Source organism: Molossus molossus, unplaced genomic scaffold, assembly GCF_014108415.1.
Source record: "Molossus molossus isolate mMolMol1 unplaced genomic scaffold, mMolMol1.p scaffold_m16_p_1, whole genome shotgun sequence".
NCBI lineage: Eukaryota > Metazoa > Chordata > Mammalia > Chiroptera > Molossidae > Molossus > Molossus molossus.
Window position 1 is genome coordinate 28,473,185 of NW_023425344.1, and position 26,432 is coordinate 28,499,616.

Genomic DNA, 26,432 nt, shown 5'->3' on the forward strand with positions numbered 1-26,432 from the left:
CAAGAAAAGTGGGTATTAAGAAGTAGTGAGCAGCAATAATTGTTTCTTAGAGTGGAAATGAATTGAAAGTGGGTCTTGAGTGCCCCTTTCAGGAAAGCATGACCATAACACTCCATGAGACTTTAATTTAATAACTTAAGGTAACATAACTGAAAGTAATCTAAAAATCAATGGCATTTGTGTAACTAAAAAATCTAATCATTCCCCTGGGATAAAAAGGGAAGCGGTAGCAAAGAGAATGATCGTCCTGGAAAGAGGGATTTAAGAACAAGAATGACAGTGTTGATTTCAGCACTGTCTAGAAAAGAGTGACACAGAATCTGGAGGTCAGAAGTATTCTGATTTCAGAGAGATAGGGCAAGTAAGGGCTTTCCCAATGCTTGGATGGCATATTCCCCAAAGATTATTTTTCTGATTCCACTCTGCCTTATGAATTCAGATTTCTAGGACCATAATACTAGAAAGTGATGGCCTGGATTTGAGATACAAGTATTCCAGGCACTAGAATAAAATTTCTCCACTGTAATAGCAAAGCTCCATTCTAGTATTCATCAGTCCCTTATGAGCTTAATCATCATAAGTTAACATCTAAAGCCTCATTAACTCTGGTTTGGGGAAGGGGAGGACTACCTTCTAGGCGCAAGGCTGAAGATTAAGTCCTGAACTGTAATGAACCTGAAGAACTACTACACTGCCACACCTTTACTGGACAGCTAGTCGACCTTTCTCTCTAAGTAAGACCAATACATCTAGAATACCTAAAAAGTGTCATCTCATGAGTGGATAAAAAAGCTGTGGTACATGTACACAATGTAACATTATGCAGCTGTAAGAAAGAAGGATATCTTGTCCTTTGAGAGGACATGGAGGGACCTGGAGAGTATAATGCAAGCGAAATAAGCCAGTCAGAGAAAGACAAATACCACATGATCTCACTTATTTGCGGAATATAATGAACAAAATACACCTAGAGACATACAAAGAGTATGGTTCACACTTAAAAACCTGGAGGGGGAAGGGGGGATGAAATAAACCAAAGAACTTATATGCACGTATGAGTAACCAATGGACATAGACAACAATGCTTGGGGCGGGAGGGGGGTGGATAGGGAAGAGCTTGTCTGGGGGAAAAAGAAGAAACATCTGTAACAAAAATAAATAAATAAATTCAAAAAATAAAATAAAAAGTGTCACCTCAAAGTATTTTTGAACCAGAGGATTTTTTTAGGTTACTACTTAATCCCATAGCCAAGAGGTTAAAAGTGAAGCCTATGCCCTCAATCTCAAGCAAAACAGGTTCTGCTAAAATTATAATAAACATGGATTGAGCTCTTCCCAAAAGCAGCCTGAGGTGACCTCTGAAAATGGGTCACTATTCACTTGATCCAGAAAAACCCACAAAATTATGCAAATCAAGAGGTTCAAATCTTCATGTTCACTTTAAGAACACTTGTTAAACTGCCCAGGCCATCAAGGGTACATATCAAAGAGCCACCAAGTCCCTGGAGGATGTCACTTTACAGAAGCAATGTGTGCCATTCCATCATCACAATGGTGCAGTTGGTAGGTATACCCAGGCCAAACAGTGGGGCTGCAAAGACAGGGTGGTGGCCCAAAAAGAGCTGAATTTTGCTGCACATGCTTAAAAATGCAGAGTAATGCAGAACTTGAGGGTTTAGATGTAGATCCTCTGGTTATTGAGCACACCCAGGTGAACAAAATTCCCAAAATGCAGCGTAGAATTTACAGAGCTCAAGGGCAGATTAACCCATACCCGAGTGCTCCCAGCCACATGGAGATGATCCGTACTGAAAAAGAGCAGTTATCTGCTGCTTGTTCACCTCAACACCCAGAACAGTAGGCTCTCAATATATATTAATTGAATGAGTAACTCTCCATTATAGCTTATCTTGTTAAAATGAAGACAATTATTTGAATATCTTTAGTTCAGATGGCTGATGACAGTATTTTTGCAGAATGCCCACAATCCCATCATCCTTTTTTCTATAGGTAGAACTTTGGCATGTCTTCCCAGTTACTTCTTATCCACCTTGCTTGCCAGGTTGTATCCAGCTTGCCTTACATACAACAGCTGGGGTAAACTAATGATAGCAGGTGGACCTGTATTATAGAACTACATAAGTTTCTGGGATCCCTGCAATGCTATTTCATAAGAAGTATGGCTTGTAGGTGACAATGGGGAAATTACAGAAGAAGTTAGATGTATAATCTGTGCAAATCCCCCCAAAAAAATCACTTGGAAGTTTCAGTAAAATTTTCAGTAAGCTTTAATATGGACCTTGACACGGTGTTAGTGATATACTTTCCCTGACACAGATGTCTTCTGATTCCATTTTCTATTTCTACTTTTATGTACCTTCTGACCCTTTCTACTGTGCTGTCAGGGAAATGGGAATGTTTGCTTTATAAGTCAGTTCGAAATGAGTTTTTTACATCTGTATTTTGGGAGTCACAACAAACCAGGTCACTCCAAACTACTCTTCATTTAAAGTTTTATAAACTGAAATCAATATTTTCACCTAGAATATGTGGCTAGCAAATAGGAAAGGTCCTACTACAATTTAAACCAAATCTAATCCCTTCACCCCTGTTGGGAGCCGGCTATATGTCTGACAGAGTCCATGGAGCCTAGAGGTCTTGTGTCAGAGATTCAACCTCCCCAACAATCTCAAGGAATTAGGCTTGCATTGTGTTTGTGCAGCTCGGGGCTCAGTGTGACCCAATATACCTTGAAATACCTGAAATAACAGACTGGGTGTTCCTGTTATCTCAAGGCAAAGGAATTCTATACAGCATTGTGTAGCCCGGGGCATTATATCAAGAAGATCCTATTTTCTTTCTTTTTTTTTTTTTATATAATCCTCACCCGAGGACATTTTTCCATTTTTTGTTCAGATAGAGTGGGAGGGGGGAGAGAGAGAGAGAGAGAGAAATATCACGTGAAAGGGACACATGGAGTGGTTGCCACCTGCAGGACCCAACCAGGGCTGGGGAAAAACTGCAACCGAGGTACATGCCCTTAGCAGGAACCAAACCCAGGTCTCTCTGGACTGCAGGCTGATGCTCTAACCGCTGAGCCAAATCAGCCAGGGCAGATCCTATTTTCTTATATCACTAAACTTTCACTGTAAGACAGTGGTTCTCCACCTTCCTAATGCGCGACCCTTTAATACAGTTCCTCATGTGGTATGTGGGCTAAACCCGCCTGGAGACAGAGCGGTGTCTCGGTTCCTAAGACCATCAGAAATACGTGTTTTCTGATGGTCTTAGGCGACCCCTGTGAAAGGGTCCTTCGACCCCCAAAGGGGTCGCGACCCACAGGTTGAGAACAACTTCTGTAAGGTATAAAAGGTATGTAATAAAGCATATCAAGGCTGATCCTGCTGAGGACAGTCCTCCTGATCCCATATCCATGTCATTGTCTTCATTCCCACCACTCGAACACAGGGACTCTGCTCTCCAGGCTGGTTCCTGGTACACCCCCACCCCTCTTCAGTATACGTTGTGTAATTACTCGGTAACTAAAGCAATGGATTAGCTATAGCTGGATATATCAACCTCACAAATAATCTTAGTCATTTGCAAAATTAAATATTAAAAGATGCCTAAACTGCCCTGCCCAGTTTGGCTCAGCGGTTAGAGCATCAGCCCAAGGACCAATGAGCCGAGGGTTCGGTTCTGGTCATGGGTAGGACCTCAGTTGCGCTTCATCCCTGGCGCTGGTCAGGTTGTACGGGAGGCAACCGGTAGATGTGGCTCTATCACATCCACGTTTCTCTCTGTCTCTCTCTCTCTCCCTCCCTCTCACTCTATCTGATAATAAGTAGAAAAATATCCTCGGGTGAGGAAGAAAAAAAAAGATGCCTAACCCAGGAAAAATAATCATTGAGAGAGTGTTAACAGTATATCTAAAGGGTATCATATAAAGATATAAAGCTGTAGAAATAGCAAAAGGTTGGATGGAATATGCTTCTTTTTTTTAAGTCCTCACCCTAGGACATTTTTTGCATTTTTTGATACTTTGTTCAGATAGAGTGGGAGGGAGAGAGAGAGAGAGAGAAACATCGACGTGAATGGGACACATGGAGTGGTTGCCACCCATACGACCCAACCAGAGCTGGGAACAAACAGCAACGAGGTACATGCCCTTAGCGGGAACTGAACCCGGGTCTCTCCGGACCGCAGGCCGACACTCTAACCGCTGGGCCAAACTGGCCAGGGCAGAATATGCTTCTTAGTTATAGATTTTATGTTAGAGAAAGTATAAAAATGGAAGAAGAAATGTGATCCTTTCAATCAGGGTTTGTCTACGATTTACCTTGAAGTAGATGTTGGGTACTAACAAGTACATCTCAGAGCAGACAGACAGTAAGCTCTTTCATTTCCAGAAACACCCCCCACCCCCTCAAGAAACAGACCAGACTACTGTTCTCTATTTCCTAGGGGATTTGAAGAAATTCAAAGACTGTGTCTTCTAGGGCAGTCAATGGACAGCCACCCCTCTGTGTATTTGTAAAATGCTCACTATCAGTGAATCCCTCTTTTCTATATTCCAGAATTCTCAATCCTACTCAATTCTTTTCCTATATAAGAGGAAGATATAATTTATCAAGGTCTCACACAAACATAATCTCTTAAAGCACCCAAAAAAGGCTTTCCCAGACATGAAATAAAGCAATTATATATGGTGGAGATGCAGCAATGCATTCCAGGACAGCCCATACAGATGTCACGATTGAATGTCTTAGGATTTCGCCCTCAAAAGGGCTTTCCGCCTTCATTTTCTTGCTAGTTTGTTACGAAGCGTGGCCAGTGAAGTGAGGAAAGCAGCAGCCCCCAGGAGAGCAGACTTAACACAAACAAAAGACTGTGACTCAGTCCAAAATGGGGTCCCTAACCAGGGGACCGCTTCCTTCGGCGGACGTTCGGTTTTCTGAGGGCAGGGGAAATCTCATTTATTTCAAGTCAGAAAGTGAGAAAAAGCAGAAAGAGATGCAGCTGGAAGACTCGCGAGTCTGGAATAAAAAGCCCAAGCTACACCATCCCCAGGGCAGCAGATCCAAAAGGCGATTCCCGCCCAGAGCCTAAAAGAGGAGACGAGAGTCGGAAGCCGGAAAGCCCGGGACCGAGAGCAGGGAGCGACCTGGAGCAGCGTGCACACCCCGGCTCCGCTCCCTCCACGCCGAGGGGACCACGGAGCATCCCGACGGGGCGGCGGGCCATCCGGGGAAGGGCACTTACCCGCTTCCAAGCACAGAGCGCGGCTTCCGCTACTATCCCCACGGCTCGGACAGCTCCTCCCTCTGGGCCGCACAGCCACCGCTCCGCCAGACCTCCTCTCACTGCACCCAGAGTCCCAGGCCCGGGCCCGTATTTAAAGGCTTCTGCCCCAGAAGGCGGAGGCTTCATTCCCCCGTTGCCAGGCCCTCCTGGAGTCTCCTCTCCCCGCAACCCTGCTCCTCCTCCTCCCGCCACACTGGGCCAGGCCCGCCCCGATTTCCTGCAGGGTCCAGGAGCTGAGAGGCGGGGGCGGGGCTAGTCATGACGGGGAGGGGCAGGCCACGCCCCTGGTCGAGCTTGGGCGAATCTGCTCTGGCCAGATCAGCGGCCCCGCCCCTGCGCGAGCTGCGCTGGGCGGGGCTCCGTGCACCGCTTTGGCTGGGGCGGTCAGAGGTGCTAGAATTACACTTGGGCTCTGCTTCCCCCCTTGTGTCCCGGTCCTGGCTCACTGTCCGCGCGGAGGTGCTGCCCTAAGCGTGCCAGGTCAGCCATGTTCAGGGGCTGCGAGGGTACTGGTCCGGCTGCGGCCCGAGGGGACCGGAAGGTCCCGGCCCCCCTTCCGGTCTCCCCAGCAGCCTGGAGGGCTGGCCTTGTCTTTGGCCCGCTAGAGTCTGCGGGTCAGACCTGGCCGGCGGCTTGCTCCCCTCCCACACCCTCCAGGCCCCTGGGTCTGCCGCACCCTGCGGGCTTGCGGCCTAAGGTTTAGTCAGACCCCGTCTGACCCGCCGTTTCTGGGAAGGAGCTGCCTCACGTCTGGAGGATGCTGAGTCCCGTCATGACTGGACCAGTTAGTGCCCCGCCCTGATCCCTGGGAGAAGCGGGACACCCACGCCCTTCAGAGATATTTTCCAGAGATGCAACTCCTGCCAAATTCAGGATCTGGGGTCTCTACGCAGGACACTTAGCAAAATATACAACATGTAAGTTCCGTGTATGAGAGAGGATAAAATTAACGTACGGAGCCTGAACACTTGTAATGTGGGGGGCAGTTCTTTTTCTCTTTCCCCACCCCAAGGTCATTTACACCTAAAATAAAAGCAGCCATGACTTTTTGTTTCCTTCACTAAATTAAGATTACATCAAGTGACATAATCTGTATTTGAAGTCAAAGCATTTTTAAGTATGTGGTGAGGAAAGTGACTAGGAGTTCATAAAGACTCGTTAAAATACCACCTAGATGATGGTTTTCTTGCTAGGATCATGATGACGACTTTTAAAAAGTTGTTGAATGGCCCTGGCCGGTTTGGCTCAGCGGTTAGAGCGTGGGCCCATGGACCAATGAGTCTCCGTTCGATTCCAGTCAAGGGCACGTACCTCGTACCTCGTTTGCAGCAGTTTGTCCCCAGCCCTGGTCCGGTCATACAGAAGGCAACCAGTTGATGTGGCTCACATGGATGTTTCTGCCTCTCCCTCTCCTTCTCCCTCCCTCCCACTCTAACTGGTAAGTAGAAAAGTATCCTCAGGTGAAGAATTAAAAATAAAAAAAGCTGTTGAATGTTGATTAAATAATTTGCTGTGAATTATAGAAAGTGTGATAGTATATGTAGGCGTCATACATTCTATGCAGTTACATTCATTCATCCATCAAAAATTTAGTGTTAGACCTTGTCAGAGGCCGGGGGTTGCCAGGGGGGTTACATCGGTGAAATACCCAAGGTAAAGAAAGCACACGGAGCCAACATCAGGAGGGATCAACAAATGGCAGCAGCTTTATTCAATACATCTAACAGCTTTTATAGACTCCTGTGGCAGGATACTCTGCTCAGGTGGGTGCATGGCACATGCGTCCTACGCTTTTGCTGTGTCATGCTTATGTAAGAAAACATGGTCTGTGCCTGCCCGGCCAGTTCCGGGTCATGTCCTGAACCACTACCGCTATCAACAACAGACCACATTCCCAGACCCAAAACTCCACCCCCTAGAGGCTGGGGTGCTGGGACTTGACCCATAAAGCATTTCCTGTGCAGAGAGCCCACAACAGCAGTACAGGGTGCAACACATAACCAAGAGACCTCCAGTGAGGCCTGCAAGGGCTTATGCCCTGAGACATGGTAAATCACCACTCCTTCTTTCAGGTCCCTTTCCCACAGGTCCTGCTACATATCTTTCTTCCCCCAGAGGGGTTGATGACCTCTAAGCCATTTTTGGGCTGCCCAGTAAGGCAGACATAAAGTGAGGCCTCTGTACACTATCGGTACACACATACATTCGGCTAGACTCTCATTAATTCCATCCACATAGCTCTCAGTTTGGCCCACTGGCTCGAACATCGGACTCCTGTATTGTACCAAAAGGTATCCATAGCTGGTTGCAGGGCCACTGCCGCTCATGTCAGTACTTGGCCTTGGCAAGAACCATCAGTACACCGAGATCTGCCAGAAGGCAAGGCTTTCCCTCCTCAAACGGGCTGGGGCTTTCCTCCACTTAGGCAGAGGGCCCCTCCCATTTTGCCCTAAACTGTTTAGGTCCCAGCAAGGAGTGCAGCTCGTGTGTCAAGGGGCTGGTAGAGAACCAAGCCCTCTGTTCCAAGTAAGCTCCCCTTTGTCAAAGTGGGAGTTTGGCCACCCCTGTGCATGGTCGAGTAGCCCAAGACCATAAACACCCCTCTATCAGGTAAGTGGTTTGCACTGTGACAGGACAAGGACCAGTGATACTTTCACTGGCTAACAGGGCCACCAACTGCTTCTCAATGAGGGACTAACGACTTTTAGCTCCCTTCCACAATTGGGACCAAAACTAGTGGGACTCTTCCGAGCTCCTTGTTTTTGTCAGAGACCCCCAGCCAAACCCTGAATTGTCCACCTTTACGTCAGAAGGAATGACAAAGCCTGATCCACGACTCACAGAGTCTGTGCCTGGGCCACTGCCCGTTTCGTGGCCAGAAACACTTGCTCCACTTCAGGAGACCAGTCCCAGGCCTCCCCCTTGCGGACCATGCGGTAGAGAGGTTTCATCAGCATGGTTAAATGGGGTATAAAAGTTCACCATTACCCTAGCAGTCCCAAGTATGTCTGCAACTGTTTCACTGTTTCTGGTTGGGAATAGGCCTATATCTTATCTATAATTGCCTCAGGCAAAACCTTCATCTTCTCTTGGACTTTGTCCTCGTTGCCTGCCCACCCCCAGCTGCCAGGGCTTCCCGAAGGCTGCGTGCTCCAGCTTGTAGCTCTGTAAGAGAATCAGAGGTCAACATTGTATCATCAATAAAATGGAACAAGTGTACATTTGGAGGTTTGTTCCAGGATGCTAAATCCTGGGCTACCAAATCATGACAGAGCATTGGACTCTGTAAATAGCCTTGGGGTAACACTTGAAATCTTCATTGCCTTCCTTCCCAGGTAAAGGCAAACTCTTCCTGGCTTTCAGAGTCAATGTCTATGGGCAAAAGGCATCAGCCAAGTCCACATAATGAAACATAATGAAACTGTCCCAATTCCTGTGACAAGCAGGAATTAGTTCAGTGATATTTGGTACCACCACATGTAAGGGCGGAGTGACCTTGCTCAGTTCCCAGTAGTCCACAGTCATCCTCCATGAGCCATCAGGCTTCCATACTGGCCACACTGGGGAATCATAGAGGGTATGCATTGGGCGAATAACTCCTGCTTCTTCTAGTTTCAGAATGGTTTGCCCAATTTCTTCATGGCCTCCCGGTAGATGGTACCGTTTCACATAGACCCGTGTTGCTTGCAGGAGCTGCTAGGAGTGTGGTGTGGGTATCCTCTAATCACTGTTTTTACCACACGCACCCGTAGGCGGAATTCACCCTGTGTAATTTGGACTGCAAGACCTTGTAGAACATCCATCCCCAGTATATATTCAGCAATCGGTGAAATATACACCTCACAGGGGGTTGGCAGCAAACGTCTGACACCCAGCATAAGGGTGACTCGGTGTACTCGGATATACCTTCTGCCATACCCCTCTATCGTACTGCTAGGGCCCTGAAATCGGTCCAGATGCCCATAAGTCAGGGTTGAGTCTACCCCCATATCCACAAGGACCAAAACACGTTGAACATTCCGGGGGACCAGTAAATAGTCACTTCTACATATGGCCTCCGGTCATCCAGTTGCCTCAGCTTGCTCCCTAATCAGGCAGGAGTAAGCCAACTGCACCTCTCCTGTCTTAGCCACAGGTCGCAGGGGAGTATATTGTTGTTCAGGGAGTATATTGTCTTAGCCACAGGGTGCAGGGGAGTGTATTTCCCACACAGGGCCAACAGCAGTTCTAGTGGCTGCATCTATCATCTCCTTGGCCAGCCCAGCTGCTAGGAAGTCACACCACAGCTGACACCGGCTGAATTTCACCAGCCCGTTCTCGGGTCCGCATTGGGTCCCCTTGCCCACAGCACTCACAGCTGGCGGGGCCCAAGAATGCTTAGCCTTGCCCACCGTAAGCTCCTGTACCTGTGTCCCCAGGCCTTGTTTTCGTACTTCCACATCCCCCCAACGCAACAGTGCGGTGGTTCCTTCACAGACCAGGTGTTCTGTGTAAGAAGCCAATAAAGCTGCCATAGACCCAAAAGTCCCTGAAGGGCCATTTGTTAACACCACGTCCTTCATAGGGCTGTAACATTTCTTCATCTGGGCTGCTGTACTGCTGCGTGAAAATCATCTGGCGCTTACCCATCTCCCGAACGACTTGCACTAAGTTTAAGTAATAGTCCACTTACGTGCTCTGGGAGGTCTCCAGCATTCTCCCACACAGTTTGGGCAGCCGCCATCAACCAGTTAATCAGTGTCTGGTTACCAGCCTGGGGGTTCATCTGGGGTACATTCTGTAGCTGCTGCCACAGCTAGGGGACAGTGGCAATACTGGCCAGTTGTCCCATCTCAGTGGGGCTGAGCTCAGTATTGTCTGCACCATCATCCCAGAGGCATAACAACCAAGCTGGGACAGACTTCCCCAATCTCTGCTTGCATCGCTTTGCCAAGTCCCGTAATTCCATGGTGGAATACGTCATATAAGATGTATGCTAGGCCCAGCTGGTGTGGCTCAGTGGTTGAGCATTGACCCAAGAGGTCACCAGTTCAATTCCCAGTCAGGGCACATGCCCAGGTTGTGGGCCCAGTCCCCAGTGGGGGGCATGCAGGAGGTGGTCAGTTGATGTTCTCTCATCAATGTTTCTCTCTTTCCCTCTTCCTCTCTCTTGAAAATTAATAAAAGGGAAAAAAAAAATTAAAAAAAAAAAACGTACGCTGGGTCCACTGCGGGGGTCCCACCAGCCCTGTTCCCAGTGCTAAAGGTTCCCCTATCTCTACCTTCTGCCGCACCAAACCTTCTGCCAGGCTTGTCGTAGGGACCCAGCAGGGCTGCTAGCGTGGGAAGTCACAGCTGATTCTGCTGGACCATGGAGCATGTACTCAGCTGCCTCCAGGCGCTGCTCCAAGTCCTCCTTCCAGAGCAGCTGCCGCACTGGGTTCATAAGGTCCTGGATGTCTCAACTGACATATGGCAAGACAGCCAGAAACATCCAAGCGACCCGACTTGCAGCCTCCCAGTGTGCCTCGGGAATGTTTAGTTCCAGTGTTTTCAAAGCCTTCTATGCTCCATTAGGCCAGGGACGTACAGCATCCCAATCTTCCGGGGGCATCCAAGCCATCAGGTAAACCGCCACCAGGTACCAGAGGGATTCGGGGACCACCTCCTGACCACCCAGGGCTGTTCCTCACTGAGGGTCATTTGGGTATTCACCCCATCCTGCTGACTACGTCAAGTGTCAGAGACTGGAGGTTGCCCGGGGGGGGGGGGGTTGGCAGTGAGATACCCATAAAGAAAGCACACGAAGCTGACATCAGAAGGGATCAACAAACGGCTTTTATAGACTCCTGTGGCAGGATACTCTGCACTGGTTGGTGCGTGGCGCATGCATCCTGTGCCTGCCCAGCCAGTTCTGGGTCATGTCCTGAACCATGGCCTCTATCAACAATAGGCTACGTTCCCAGGCCCCAACAGACAGTATCCTAGAGACCAAAGATGCAAAATGAATCAAGACCCAATTCCTTCTTCCAAACTCATAGGCTAGTAGGAGAGAGAAATGAACACAAAAATAATTGCAATTCATGTAAGTAATACTATAATAAAGGTATCATTTTGAACTTGGCATATAGATAAAAGTTACCTGTTATAATTGACTTTCTAATAAAAACCACTTTTCTATCATTCTTCCCATTTTATTTTATTTTTAAATCTTTACAGATTTAATTAGAAGGCATCAAAGGGCTTAATTGTGATGAGTCACACATATGAAGTGTTATTTTCCAACTGGTCTAGATAAGGTCACCACGAAAATGAGTTTGGCTGTCGCCATTTGTCAAGAGGACGGACCCTTACATGCTCGTAAGAGTCTCTCTTGATTTGTACTGGAGTCCAAAGTAAAAATACTAAACGGTCATTTCTTTTGACTCTTTTTATGACAAGTCCAGAACTTGCCGAGATTTTGATGTTATATGCGTACCACAAATACACTTATGTGAGTATATAAAAATACTGAAGAGCCCTGGCTGGTTTAGCTCAGCGGTTAGAGCATTGGCCTGTGGCCTGGTTCGGTTCCCACTAAGGGCACGTAACTCAGTTGCAGTTTGTCCCCAGCCCTGGTTGGGTCATGCGAGTGGCAGCCACTCAATGTGTCCCTTTCACGTCGATGTTTCCCTCCCTCTCTCTCTCCTCTCTCTCTCTCCCTCCCAGTCTGAACAAAAATGAAAAAAATGTCCTTGGGTGAGGATAAAAAAAATAAAATACTGAAGAAATACACTTGTTTGCATATAAAATATTGAAAATATCAAAAGCTTTAAAGCACTTTCCAATGCTAAGAAAACTGGAGTTAAAAACCAGATAATGCTTGCTGTTAGATTGTGGAGGGCAGCTTCTCAAAGCCTCCATGTGAAAAAATAAAGTCTTGGCAAGAACGGGGGTATTGGTGGGAAGGATGAGTGATAGTGAAAGTTTCTGTTATGCCTTCCGTTTTTCAGCAAGCAGGTAATAAACAGAACAGTGGTTAATTTCGCCGTCACTAGAGTCGGGAGAGAACGTCCCCATCTTATGAATTCAGCATTTTTCTACCTATTATTCACTTCACACTCTTTGTTAGTATTTTGATAATAATCATAATCTTCAAAACAGCAAGATCTCAGAAATTAAATCAGAATATAAATATCAGCTAGAATGGACCTTTGGATCTGGGACAGCCATTCTCAAAATGTACTGACAGTCTTTGAGACCCTTTCAAGGGATCCAGGAGGTCAAAACATTTTCATGATAAAACTGATGTTACTTGCTTTATTCACTCTCATTATGTCACAAACATAGTGGAATTTTCCAGAGGCTCGTTGACATTGTAACACATGAAACACAGATTTTTAGATTTATAAATATGTCAAGTAATACCAATCTTCTTTCTAATTTTTATTTGGCAATATAGTAATTTTCATTAAAATATGCTGCTTATGTTAAAATGTAATAAATCTATTAGTCACTTTAAAGGAATTAATGTATTTTTCATAACTTATCAGTTTTCAATTATAATAGGGTAAACCAAATAGATACAAATCAACATGAAAAAAATTTTGGTAACCAAGGAAGTAAAATAACTGTTCTCACAAATACTTCAAAAGTTCATATGGAACCAAAAAAGACCTCGAATAGCCACAGCAATCTTGAAAAAGAAGAACAAAGTAGGAGGGATCACATTACCAGATTTCAGGTTCTACTACAAAGCCACCGTAATCAAAACAGCCTGGTACTGGCACAAGAACAGGCATATAGACCAGTGGAACAGAACAGAGAACCCAGAAATGGACCCAAGGCAATATGCTCAGTTAATATTTGACAAAGGTGGCAAGAGCATACAGTGGAGTAAAGACAGCCTCTTTAATAAATGGTGTTGGGAAAATTGGACAGGTACGTGCAAAAAAATGAAAGTAGACCATCAACTTACACTCTACACAAGAATAAACTCAAAATGGATAAAAGATTTAAATGTGACTCATGAATCCATATAAATCCTAGAAGAAACTGTAGGCAACAAAATTTCATACATAATACGCAGCAGAATTTTCACTGATACATCACCTAAGGCAACAGAAACAAAGGAAAAAATGAACACATGGGACTACATCAAACTCAAAAGCTTCTGCACAGCAATCATCGCCCTGGCCAGTTTGGCTCAGCGGTTAGAGCGTTGGCCTGCAGTCCAGAGAGACCTAGGTTCGGTTCCTGCTAAGGGTGCGTACCTCGGTTGCAGTTTGTCCCTGGTCCTGGTTGGCTGTGCGGGTGGCAGCCACTCGATGTGTCCCTTTCACGTCAATGTTTCTCTCTCTCTCTCTCCCTCCCACTCTATCTGAACAAAATATCAAAAAAATGTCCTCGGGTGAGGATAAAAAAAAAAAGATACAATCATCAAAATGGAAAGGCAACCCACTGTATGGGAGAACATCATTGCCAATGATATATCAGATAAGAGGCTAATTTCTAATATATATAGAGTGCTCATACAACTCAACAAAAGGAAGACAAAGAACTCAATTAAAAAATGGGCAGAGGAACTAAATAGACACCTCTCCAAACAGGACATACAAATGGCCAAGAGACATATGAAGAAATGCTCCACATCACTAATCATCAGAGAGATGCAAATTAAAACAACAATGAGGTATCACCTCACACCTGTCAGAATGGCCGCCATCAACATATCATCAAACAACAAGTGTTGGCGAGGGTGTGGAGAAAAGGGGACTCTAGTACACTGCTGGTGGGAATGCAGACTGGTGCAGCAACTATGGAAAACAATATGGTGTTACCTCAAAAAATTAAAAATTGAACTGCCATTTGACCCAGTGATCCCACTTCTAGGACTATACCCTAAGAAGCCTGAAACACCAATCAGAAAGAATATATGTACCCCCATGTTCATAGCAGCACTATTTACAATAGCTAAGATCTGGAAACAGCCCATATGTCCATTAGTAGACGAATGGATAAAAAAGCTGTGGTACATATACACAATGGAGTACTGTGCAGCTGTAAGAAAGAAAGATCTCTTATCCTTTGAGACGACATGGAGGGACCTGGAAAGTATTATCCTAAGCGAAACAAGCCAAACAGAGAAAGACAAGTTTCATATGATCTCACTTATTTGTGGAATATAATGAACATAACAGTCTGAGGAATGGGGTAGTCCCAGAGACGTGGAAGTGGGGTACAGACTGACAATCCCCAGAAGAAGGGGTAGTGGGGGAGAGATAAACCACAGAACTTATATGCATGTATGCATGAACAATGGACATGGACAACAAGGGACAGGGCGGGGAGAGAGAGGGAGCGGGGAATCTGTGGGGGGAAAAGGAGAAACATCTGTAACAAAAATAAATGAATTAATAAAAATTAAAAATACAACAGATAAAAAATAAATAATAAAAAAAGAAATTAAAAAAAAAGAACTGTTCTCAGAAGACTATAGGATATTTAAAAAAGAAACACAGGAAGATATTAAAAAGTGGAAGCATATACCATGTTCATGGGTTGGGAAGAATTAACATCATTAAAATGTCCATACTACCAAAAACAATCTATAGATTCAATGCAATCACCATTAAAATACCAACAACAGCCCTGGCTGTTTTGGCTCAGCAGTTAGAGCGTCGGCCCCCGGACCAAAATGTCTCAGGTTTGATTCCGGTCAAGGGCATGTACCTTGGTTGCGGTCCTGCAGGAGGCAGCCAATTGTTGTGTCTCTGTCACATAATGTTTCTCTCTCTCTCTGTCTGAAAATAAATGAAAAAATATCCTCAGGTGAGGATTAAAAAAAAAAAAAAATACCAATGACATATTTCACAGATCTAGAACAAATACTTCAAAAGTTTATATGGAACCAAAAAAGACCCCAAATAGCCACAACAATCTTGAAAAAGAAGAACAAAGTGGGAAGAATCACAATTCCAGATATCAGGTTATACTACAAAGCCATTTATAATAAAAACAGCCTGGTACTGGCACAAGAACAGGCATATAGACCAGTGGAGAACCCAGAAATTGACAAAAGACATTATGCTCAACTAATATTTGACAAAGGTGGCAAGATCACACAATGGAGTCAAGACAGTCTCATCAATACATGGTGTTGGGGAAATTGGACAGCTACATGTAAAAAAGTGAAACTAACCAACTTACACCATACACAATAATAAACTCAAAATGAATAAAAGACAAATGTCACTCATGAAACCATAAAAATCCTAGAAGAAAATGTAGGCAGCAAAATCTCAGGCATCACACGTAGCAGAATTTTCAATGATACTTTGCCTAGGGCAAGAGAAACAAAGGAAAATATTAATAAATGGGACTACATCAAACTTAAAAGCTTCTGCACAGCAAAAGAATCAAGCATCAAAATGAAAAGGGAACCACTCTCTTGGAAAACATATTTGCCAATGATACATCAGATAAGGGGTTAATTTCCAAAATATATAGAGTGCTCATACAACTCAACACAAGGAAGACAAAGAATCCAATTACAATATGGGCAGAGGACCCAAACAGACACCTCTCCATACAGGACATATAAGTGGCCAAGAGACACATGAAAATATGTTAATGTCACTAATCACCAAAGAGATGCAAATTAAAATGACTGTGTGGTATCACCTCACACCTGCCAGAATGGCTGCCATCGACAAATCATCAAACTAGTGCTGGTGAGGATGTGGAGAAAAGGGGACTCTAGTACACTGCTGGTGGGAATGCAGACTGGTGCAGCCACTATGGAAAACAATATGGTGTTTCCTCAAAAAATTAAAAATTGGGCGCTGGCCGGTTTGGCTCAGCAGTTAGAGCGTCGGCCTGCGGTCCAGAGAGACACCCGAGTTCGGTTCCCACTAAGGGCATGTGCCTCGGTTGCAGTTTGTCCCCGGCCCTGGTTGAGTCATGTGGGTGGCAACCACTCGATGTGTCCCTTTCACATTGATGTTTCTCTCTCTCTCTCTCCCTTCCACTCTATCTGAAAAATGAAAAAATGTCAAGTGAGGATAAAAAAAAAATTTAAAAATTGAACTCCCATTTGACCCAGTGATCCTACTTCCAGGAATATATAAGAAGCCTGAAACACCAATCAGAAAGAACATATGCACCCCTATCTTCATAGGCCACTATTCACAATTGCTAAGATTTAGAAACAGCCCAAGTGTCCATCAGTAGATGAGTGAATAAAAAAGCTGTGGTGCATACACACAATGAAGTACTATGCAGCTGTAAGAAAGAAAGATCTCTTACCCTTTGAGACAACATGGAGGGACCTGGAGAGTATTATGCTAAGCGAATAAGCCAGTCAGAGAAAGACAAGTACCACATGATCCCACTTATTTGTAGAATATAATGAACAAATAAGCTGATGAACAAAACAGACCCAGAGACATTAAAGTAGGGAACAGACTGACATAGGAAAGGGGGTGGAAGGGCAGAAAGAGATAAACTAAAGAACTTATATGCATATATGCATAACCAATACACAGACAACAATACTGTGGTGGTGGTGGTAGGGGGGTGGGAGTGGGGAGGAGGGTGTCAATGGGGGGAAAGGAGAGGCATCTGTAACAGAAGGGAGAGAGGGCAGGAGGGAGAGGGGAAGGAGAGAGAAAGAGAGAGAGAAGGAAGGAAGGAAGGAAGGAAGGAAGGAAGGAAGGAAGGAAGGAAGGAAGGAAGGAAGGAGGAAAGAAGGAAAAGAAAGAAGAGAGAGAGAGAAACAAAGAAAGAGAGAGAGGAAGGAAGGAAGGAAGGAAGGAAGGAAGGAAGGAAGGAAGGAAGGAAGGAAGGAAGGAGGAAGGAAGGAAAGGAAGAAGGAAAGGAAGAGAAAGGAAAGGAAGAACAAATATATTAAAAAACAAAAAACTTTTGGAGGTCTTCAAATTTTAGATGTGTAAGGGGGTCCTGAGAACAAAAAGTTTGGGAACTTGATGTATTTTCAAATTATGTTTCATGGAGTTCTACCTTACTCGGGTGGTGTGTCAGTTGGTGAGTAAAGAGAGTAAGTGGGAGGTTAAAAAAGGCAGCCCTGGCCGGTTTGGCTCAGCAGTTAAGAGCGTTGGCCTGCGGTCTGAAGAGACCTGGGTTCTGTTCCCGCTAAGGGCACGTACCTCGGTTGCAGTTTGTCCCTGTCCCTGGTTGGGTCGTGCGGGTGGCAGCCACTTGATGTGTTCCTTTCACGTCGATGTTTCTCTCTATTCCTCTCTCTCCCTCCCACTCTATCTGAACAAAATATGGAAAAATGTCCTCGGGTGAGGATAAAAAACAAAAACAGGCAGGGTTCTGGGTCTCCTACATCTCTCTTCCTTCTCTAAATCAGAGCAGTTCTCTTATCTGCTTTATATATCAATTTTTATGTCATATTTCAACTTATAAACAGGTTCTTTTTAGAATTTGAAAATCATTCATTCATTCATTCATTCATTCATTATTTCCTCAGTGTTTACTATGTGACAGGATTGTGCTAGTCACCGGGAATATAATTGTGAGTAAAGAATGACACATTTGCTGCCTTCCTAAATTTTACTCTATGGGAAAACATCAATCACACAGAAAAATGTAGTTACATCTTTACTAAGAAAAGATACAGTCTTATGAGAATACACAATAGGAGTATTTAACATAATAGGTCAGGAATGCTTCCTCCAGTTGTGATAAGTGAGCGCCTAAAGGAAACACAGGCATTAACGAGGGGAAATGAGGAGGGTAGTTAGAGGAATAACAGGTGTGAATGTGGGGAAAGCAATTCAGAGCTAATTACAGTTCTCAAGAATTTGAAGTAGCATGTCCAAGGTAGTAGCCATAGAGATGCAGAGAAATGAAGATTCAAGATATGATGGGGGAATGAAAGCAATAGGACTTAGTAGTAACCCCCTCCCTCCACCACACACACCCCAAAGGTTGAGACTGTTCGGGTTTCTGACAATAAAGGTTTGTTTTGCCTTACACAGATATGTTTAAGAGAATCAATTTCCAGCTCCTCAACTTCCATGGATACCCTCCCCAAAATTGATCTGCCTGAGAACAGTACCTTTTTTCAAAAGAAAAGCTCACCTTCTACCCAAATAAAACCTTACTATGATCCATTACTCAAGGATAAAATTCCCCCGTGTGCCAAACACAAAGATAAACTGAATTCTGGTTTGGGGGAAGTCCCCTATAGTGATTAACCAAGACACCTCAAAGCTATCTTTCCTCATTTTATACCTATTTTCGTTTAAGACTGTAGTTAAGAGAATCAGGACATTCTGGCCTATGTTGGGATGTTCTGAATTCCAAACAGAAGATGCCACATAAATTATGACCTTGATTCTTTTAAAAGCAACTTGAGTATTATGCAAGACTACTAAATTTTTTGAGACTGGATAAAATTGATGGATAAAATGCATAAGATTTATTCAATAAAGTACTTCAAGTTAGTTTTAGCATATCTTTTGTTTTCCAAGCCATCTAATCACATTGATTCTGGCACTCTGGACAGCAGTTGGGGTTAGTTATCTTAATGCTTTGGAGCTATCCAGTTTTTTCTGCAATTTCTGCAAAATCTCGTACAGATCTTGCTGTCACTTAATGGCTTTACTCAAAGACTGTATTAAATTAAATGAAGGTTATCAAGGCATAAGGTGTTCAAAATAGCATTAGTCTTTTAATAATTGAAAACTAACATACATAGTCTCATAAGAAGGGAAGATAGTGGATCATTGAATGCAGAAGTAAAAATGATAACCCAGCTTTTTTCTATTAAGCCAGCCATTAAAGAGATCTCCAAAATGTAGCCTGCTGGTGTCTGGCTCAGTGGTTGAGCAACCACCCATGCACCAAGAGGTCACCAGTACGATTCCCAGCTAGGGCACATGCCCAGCTTGCAGGGTCACAGGCTCAGTTCCCCAGTGGGGGTCATGCATGAGGCAAGCAATCAATATTTCTCTCTCCCCCTTCTTGTCTCTTGAAAATCAATAAAAACATTTAAAAAATAAAATCAATAAAGAAAAAATATTTTTAAAAACTGTAAGTAGTGCCACTCTTCTCACTAAATTTTCATTTTAGAAAATGGTTTTTACCCTGGCTGGTTTTGCTCAGTGGTTAGAGCGTCGGCCCATGGACCAGAGAGTCCCGGGTTTGGTTCCCACTAAGGGCATGTACCTTGGTGGCAGTTTGTCCCCAGCCCTGGTCGGGGTCATGTGGGTGGCAACCAGTCGATGTGTCTCTCTCGCATCGATGTTTCTCTCTCTCTTCCCCACCCTCTCCCTCCTGCTCTATCGAAATATAAATGCAAAAATGTCCTTGGGTGAGGATAAAAACAATTTTTTAAATGTTTAATTTAAAAAATTTTATATTGCCCAGCTGGTGTGGCTCATAGACTGAGCTTCATCCCATGGACCAAGAGGTCACTGGTTCAATTCCCAGTCAAGGAACATGCCTGGGTTTCAGGCTCAACCCCCAGTAGGGGACGTGCAGGAGGAAGCGAATATATGTGTCTACCTCTCCCTCTCCCTTCCTCTAAAATCAGTAAAAACATATTTTAAAAAAAATTCATATTAACATATATTGGGTTTACTGTTATTTTAAAACAATACTTTTAAATGTTATAATTTGGGATACAACCTAGTATACATTGATAGATATAATCCATATAAACAAAAGCTCTTTGGGGTGCCCAAATCAGAGTGTTTGAGAATCCCTATAAGCTATCACTATATGCCATAACCTTTAGCATATTTTTTTTTTTAAGTTGTGAGAATAGCCTAAAATCTGAATGAATTGCTTACTTAACATTTAGCCAGAATCACACAAAGTTTCTTAAAACGCTATTGACAATACTAAATATTCTTATTTAGCACTCAATAAGATTGCTGCAATAAAAATGTATGTTGCACCCTGGCTGATTTGGCTCAGCAGTAAGAGTGCTGGCCTGTGGACCAAAGGGTCGTGGGCTTGATTCCTTGTCAAGGGCACGTACCTGGGTTGTAGGTTGGATCCCAGGCCTTGGTAGGGGTGCATGCAGGAGCCAACCAATTGATGTGTCTCTCTCACATCAATATTTGTCTTTCTCTCCCTCCTATCCTCCCTCCTATCCTCCCTCCCTCCCTCCCTTTCACTCTCTCTAAAAATCAATGAAAAAAATATCCTTGGGTGAGGATTAACAAAAAAAAAAAAAAGAAGAAGAAGAAGAAGAAGAAGGCGGCGGCTAAGAACATTTGAAAGGATAAATCTTAACCCATCTGTTGGGGAGTGTAGGCTTTGTCTGGTGTTAGATTTACATCTGTTCTATATGTTGTAACCATAAAATTGTGCTTCCTGGATTAATTATAAGGTCCCATATTGCTATTTGAGAAATGTTTTCTTATAACTTAAAGTTCTCTCTTCGGAAAGTCTTTAGTTAGGGGTAAAAAGTCTTACAAAGAAACAGTTTAATAAGCGATGTTAACATTTTTACTAAGCAAAAGATACTTAGTTCTCTTCCCACAAAAAGAAACAAAAAACAATGAGTGTTACTAACATTTTCTATTTATTCATTAATAAAAAGTGCATAGTACAAGCCCTTTATCCCAGTCCAAGTACTCAGTGAAAGATTACAATAAACCCTGATGGCACAGACATGATTTGTTTGGCATGATTAAACATTTAAAAACAGCAATTAACATTTAGTATAGCACATGACCACTTTCCTTTTAACAAAGTAATCAGACATGATAACAAATACATATGATTTTTCATTTAGAAATATTATAATGTTAAAATTAAACCTACCAATTCAGCAACAAAAATTTAACCCAACAACTGTAAACTCCCATTTTTCCTTCAAGTTGCTGTTTTGTCTTAAGCTGAGCTGGTCAAATTTTAGCACATATTCATTTAGAGTAAAAGACTTTCGTTCAGAGTGATAAATTTCCAAGGTTCCTTTGAAAATGTAAGAATTTGCTAATTCCATAAACACTGTCATATCACATACCACAAAGACACTAAAAGTAATTATGGAATAGCTGAACTTAATAGTTATTTTGGAAAAATCTCTGCAAGTTGTTTAAAATATGACTTGCTGACCATGGAACAGTGCTTGGATCGATACACGATAAAATCATTTCCTATACATAGTTCCAATGTTAACTTTTTCCAAATGGAAAAAAGCAAAACAACAAAATCATTATTTTGCATAAAAGAACATTAAATGACTCCAAAAATAAATTCTTAATGACATAGTGATTAAAATGTGAAGATTTATCTTTCTTTTTTCCAGATCATTTAAAAATGACTGTAGCCATAATTCAGGTGAATGTCTATAAGCCAAGTAATGAATAAGAGTGTGCTCAATAAAAAGGCCACATGTGGAAACTTAAGAATTAAAAAGAATATAAATTACTAGTTAGGTTAACAGGAATATTTTATATGCAGCACACTATCATTTTTAAAACTACAGAGAAATTTTACAAGCAAAAATACCAAGACTAAATACACTAAAAACTTTTGTTACTAGTTAAATAGATGGTCCATATAGGAAAAGGTTAATATTTTAGATGTAATGTCATTAAATGTATGTGACAGAAATGAAGAACTGGGAATAAGAATCCAGACTTCCAGGTCTCTAACACTAGACATTGTTTCCATGTCTTCGACCAATGACAATTCTCCATTATTTGTGAGCCGTTGATTTAGTGAATACATCAGGATCTCTGCCAGGATTTATAGTAGTTTACAGAACAGACTGATAAAATGTATGTGCAAGCCTTCAAAGTTCAGGGGGCAGGGCAGAAATAGGAATGCTTACAGGCATTTAACTCCATCTTATACCATTCCTGCCCTTTCTGCTTTAAATACATTAATAGCTCTAGAGCTGGGAAGGATTCCAAAAGGCCACAGCAAGAGGAAAAACCTAAACACTATGGTATTTTTTATCCAGGATTCGACTTACCTGTATTACAATACCCTTGATTAGCACAAGTAATTAAGAATAGGTTATATTATTTCAAGAAAGTGAGCACAAAGCCAAGATGCACAAGAGGAATGCAAGCACTCAATATTGGATTATATAATGAAATGAAGCCCTTACAATGTTATGGTCCAGAATATAATCATGATGAAGGGGGGAAAATACCCTAAGAGTGTCACACAACTGTATCAGAGACTCTATTAAACAGTACAGTGATATAGAGAAGTTTATTCAATTCATACAAGTAATTTCTCAGATTGATACAGTGAAAAGCTAGGCAGGTCTAGGGGGAAAAAAATCCTTACAGTGATAGCAAAATATCTTCTAGCTCCATAAATCATCTGTAATCACCTGCTAGGAAAAAATTCCAAACCCACATAGGTGATGCAGGCTTTTAAAAATGCCATCTGTATTCATTTTCTTTCAAACTGACCAAAACAATGCAATCTTTTACTTTTTATACAGTTCAAAATTTCACCTATATTGCCCCACCCCAATCCATCCTATTACCAAATAAGAATGAGATATAGGGTAAGAAAAAGACCCTTGATTGTTTCTCATTTTCCTCTTTTTTCCTTGGAGTAAACCAGGAATTCATTAAATATTTTTAAAAGTCAGAAGGACAACAAAATACTTAGAGTAAATAGCATTCAAATGTCAGTAGGCAAACAAGCCCCCAATACAGCTAGCTTTAGGAGTTTCATTTAACAGGGAAGTGTTTGAACAGAAAGGAAGCTTTCTGAGAGGCACCCATTTAAAAAATAAATTACAGATTAAATTATTACTGTATAGATTATACCTGGCAAAGGCAAAAAGAATGAATAATTTTCCTCCTTTCGTGAATCTTGTAAGGCTAGTTAGTATACAGTGGCTTCAAATGTCATATAATGGACTGTAAATCATCCACCATATTTAAATCATGTTTATTTAAAGTTTTCTTAATATTAGACATTTTATGGGAATAAAAAACTTAGTAAACAGTTATTTCACGTCTTCTCTCTTCCTTGTCTAGTCACATAAGCCAGTTGTAGTCGATGATACAGATTTCAGCTGTAACTTGTAAAATATTACAAAGGCTGCCACAGTCCCAAGAACTGACACCCACCCACAAATAACTACCAAGGTACGTAGAAATACAGTGTGGTTCTAATTTTCTTTCATACAATCTCAGACAATCCCAAATAACTTTATAAATACCCTATGAAAAAAGCAACTTCAAAACCTATCAAAACTATTTAAAATATTTAAGTGCAGAGATCTCCAATTTCCTTCAATCGGGCCAGAAATCATCACCAAAATTGTAATCACAGTTACAAATAGAATGAGTGGAATGTTTGAGTTTAGGATAACCAAAAAGGCCCATGTAACTTTTTAAAATATAATCATTTACTCAAATACACTGTGAATAGGAATGATGGTAACACAGGAAGCAAAAATAAGCTTGCAAATGAAATTTCTAGAAGCTCATGAAAACAATACCATCCCATATTGCAGATGCAAAAGGAAGAACAGTTCTAATGGGGTTAAGAGTACTCTGGTCATCTTCGTTCATTTGGTCGTGCAAGGTGTTAACTATTTTCACTTCCAATATCACAAAGTTAGTCCACAGGAGGGGCTGGTGGATCCTGTCCCTGTATTGGAGAGAAATTATGGAAGTGACATCTTAAATCCCAGTGCAGACAATCTAACACATAGTAAGAATTGAGCAGCAATGCTCCATTCCCCCATCCCAAATCATATCCTTATTAGAATTTTCCATATGATTTTGCACAAGGGAACACTAGATTAACAGTAATTCACCAATGTTTGTCTCACTATTTCCTGTGGTATGGAAGAGGAAACTGTGTAACAGTGGTATGTTTGGGATGAAATTGATCTCCCTAACAGCTCCAGAGGTGATATTTAAACTAATAAAGGTAGTTCCACCCCTCTTGCTAAGGTGATGGATTAAGTACAGGACAAAGTGAAGCTAGAGACTTTTGTTTCTTACTACAGAATGTCAATGAAGGCACATGTGACTTCAGGTGCTATTGGCAGCCAGCTAATGACTACAAAGGGAGCCCATCTTGGAATGAAGCTGAAAGAAAGTGTCTTTGACTTCTGGTCAAGATGGAGGCGTAGGTAAATGCAGTATTGTGTCCTCCCACAACCACATCAAAGTTACAACTAAACTACAGAACAACCATCACTCAAAACCGCCTGAAATCAAGCTGAATGGAAGTCCTAAAACTACGGAATTAATGAAGCAGCCACATCCAGACTGGTAGGAGGGGCAGAGGCTGACGGGCTGGTCCCACACCCACGTGTGGCGGATAAAAATCAGGAGGATACCTAGGCTGGGAAGGTCCTCCAAGAGGACTGAGGGGTCCCCATCCCACACCGGGCACCCCAATCAGGGTTGCAGTGCCAAGAAGAGAATCCCCATAACCTATGGCTGGAAAAACCAGCGGGAACTGAGGCTCAGGGAGGCTGAGGCGGCTGGAGCCCCAGCCAGCTCCTCTTAAAGGGCCCGTGCACGGAATTACTCAGACTCTCTCCCTCTAAGCTTAGAGAGGCAGCTCAAGGGGCGCCAGAGACATACAAGGAAGAACTGAGCTGTTTGGCACTGGAGTGAGGGCTGAAGAGGTGGCTTTCTCCGGGACAAACGTGCTGTCAGAGGCCTTTATTCCTTTGGTGAGCCCTTCCCTGGGACAGCAGACAGCTGCCATATCTGGGACTCTAGGAACCTGGCTAATACTGGTTGCCCCACCCAACATCAGGCCCACCCAAGCTGTTGCCACTTGCTTCACCATGGGATTGGCCTATTTTGGATCCTGCTTCAGATTTTCCTAAATTCTTTCAAACAAGCAGCGTCTGGTCTCAGCTAGCCCCATACCTCTTGTTAAGTAATATATAGAAACAAACACAGGGAGGCAGCCAAAATGAGGAGACAAAGAAACAGGTCCCAAATGAAAGAACAGAAAAAAATCTCCAGGAAAAGAACTAAGTGAAATGGAGATAAGCAACCTAACAGATGCTGAGTTCAAAATACTGCTTATAAGGATGCTCAATGAACTTAGTGAGGGCCTCAAGAGCATAAAGAAGGACCAGTCAGAAATGAAGGAGGCACAGTCAGAAATGAAGGAGGCATTAACTGAAATAAAGAATAAATTACAGAGATTCAATAGTAGAGTAGGTAAAGCCAAGAAGCAAACCATCAATTTGGAATATCAGGAAGCATAAAACACCCTATCAGAACAACAAAAAGAAAAAAGAATCCAAAAACATGAGGATAGTGTAAGAAGCCTCTGGGACAACTTCAAGCATGCCAACATTCGCATCTTGGGGGTGCCAGAAGGAGAAGAGCGAGAATAAGAAACTGAAAACCTATTTGAAACAATAATGGCAGAAAACCTCCCTAACTTGGGGAAGGAAATAGACATACAAGTCCAGGAAGCACAGAGAGTCCCAAACAAGATGAACCCCAAGAGGCCCACACCAAGACACATCATCATCAAAATGCAAAAGGTTCAAGACAAAGAGAGAATCTTAAAAGCAGCAAGACAAAAACAGTTAGTTACCTACAAAGGAGCTCCCATAAGACTGTCAGCTGATTTCTCAAAAGAACCTTTGCAGGCCAGAAGGGAGTGGCAAGAAATCTTCAGAGTGATGAAAAGCAACAACCTACAACCAAGATTACTCTATCCTGCAAAGCTGTCATTTAGAATCGACCACATAGTTTCCCAGACAAGAAAATGTTAAAGGAGTTCATCACCACCAAACCGTTATTATATGAAATGTTAAAGAAAAAGATAAACTATATGAACAAACAAAATGGCAACGAATACATATCTATTGGCAATGGAATCTACAAACTGAACAGGAAGAACAGAAATATTCTCACAGATACAGAGAACATTTTGTTGGTTGCCAGATGGGAGGGGGTTTGGGGGAGTGGGTGAAAAAGGTGAAGAGATTAAGAAAAACAAATTGGTTGCTAGAATGACAAACCTCACAGAGAAGGGGATTGGGGGGTGGGAAGAAATAAACCAAAGAACTTATATATGTAACCAATGGACACAGACAACAGTGTGGGAAAAGGCGGGAGGGGGGTGGGAGTGGGGAAAAGGGGGTCAATGGGGGAAAAAATGAGGACCATCTGTAATACATTCTACAATAAAGATTAAATAATAATAATAATAATAAA

General features: G+C 42.8%; 2 protein-coding genes across 4 annotated transcripts in view; both read right to left on the reverse strand.

The window, feature by feature from the left end:
* The window catches only part of UGDH (UDP-glucose 6-dehydrogenase), a 37,701-nt gene extending 32,205 nt beyond the window's left edge, over positions 1-5,496 (reverse strand). Inside the window, exon 1 of the mRNA XM_036267686.1 lies at positions 5,263-5,496. The gene's annotated coding sequence lies outside the window, so the exon portion shown is untranslated. The remainder of the gene's footprint in view (positions 1-5,262) is intronic.
* A 17,240-nt stretch (positions 5,497-22,736) lies between these two features.
* Positions 22,737-26,432, reverse strand: part of SMIM14 (small integral membrane protein 14) — a 95,851-nt gene continuing 92,155 nt past the window's right edge. For all 3 annotated transcript variants that reach the window (XM_036269725.1, XM_036269735.1, XM_036269744.1), the window contains one exon: positions 22,737-23,877. In XM_036269725.1, coding sequence (XP_036125618.1) covers positions 23,845-23,877 — 33 coding nt within the window. In that variant the 3' untranslated portion in view covers positions 22,737-23,844. The remainder of the gene's footprint in view (positions 23,878-26,432) is intronic.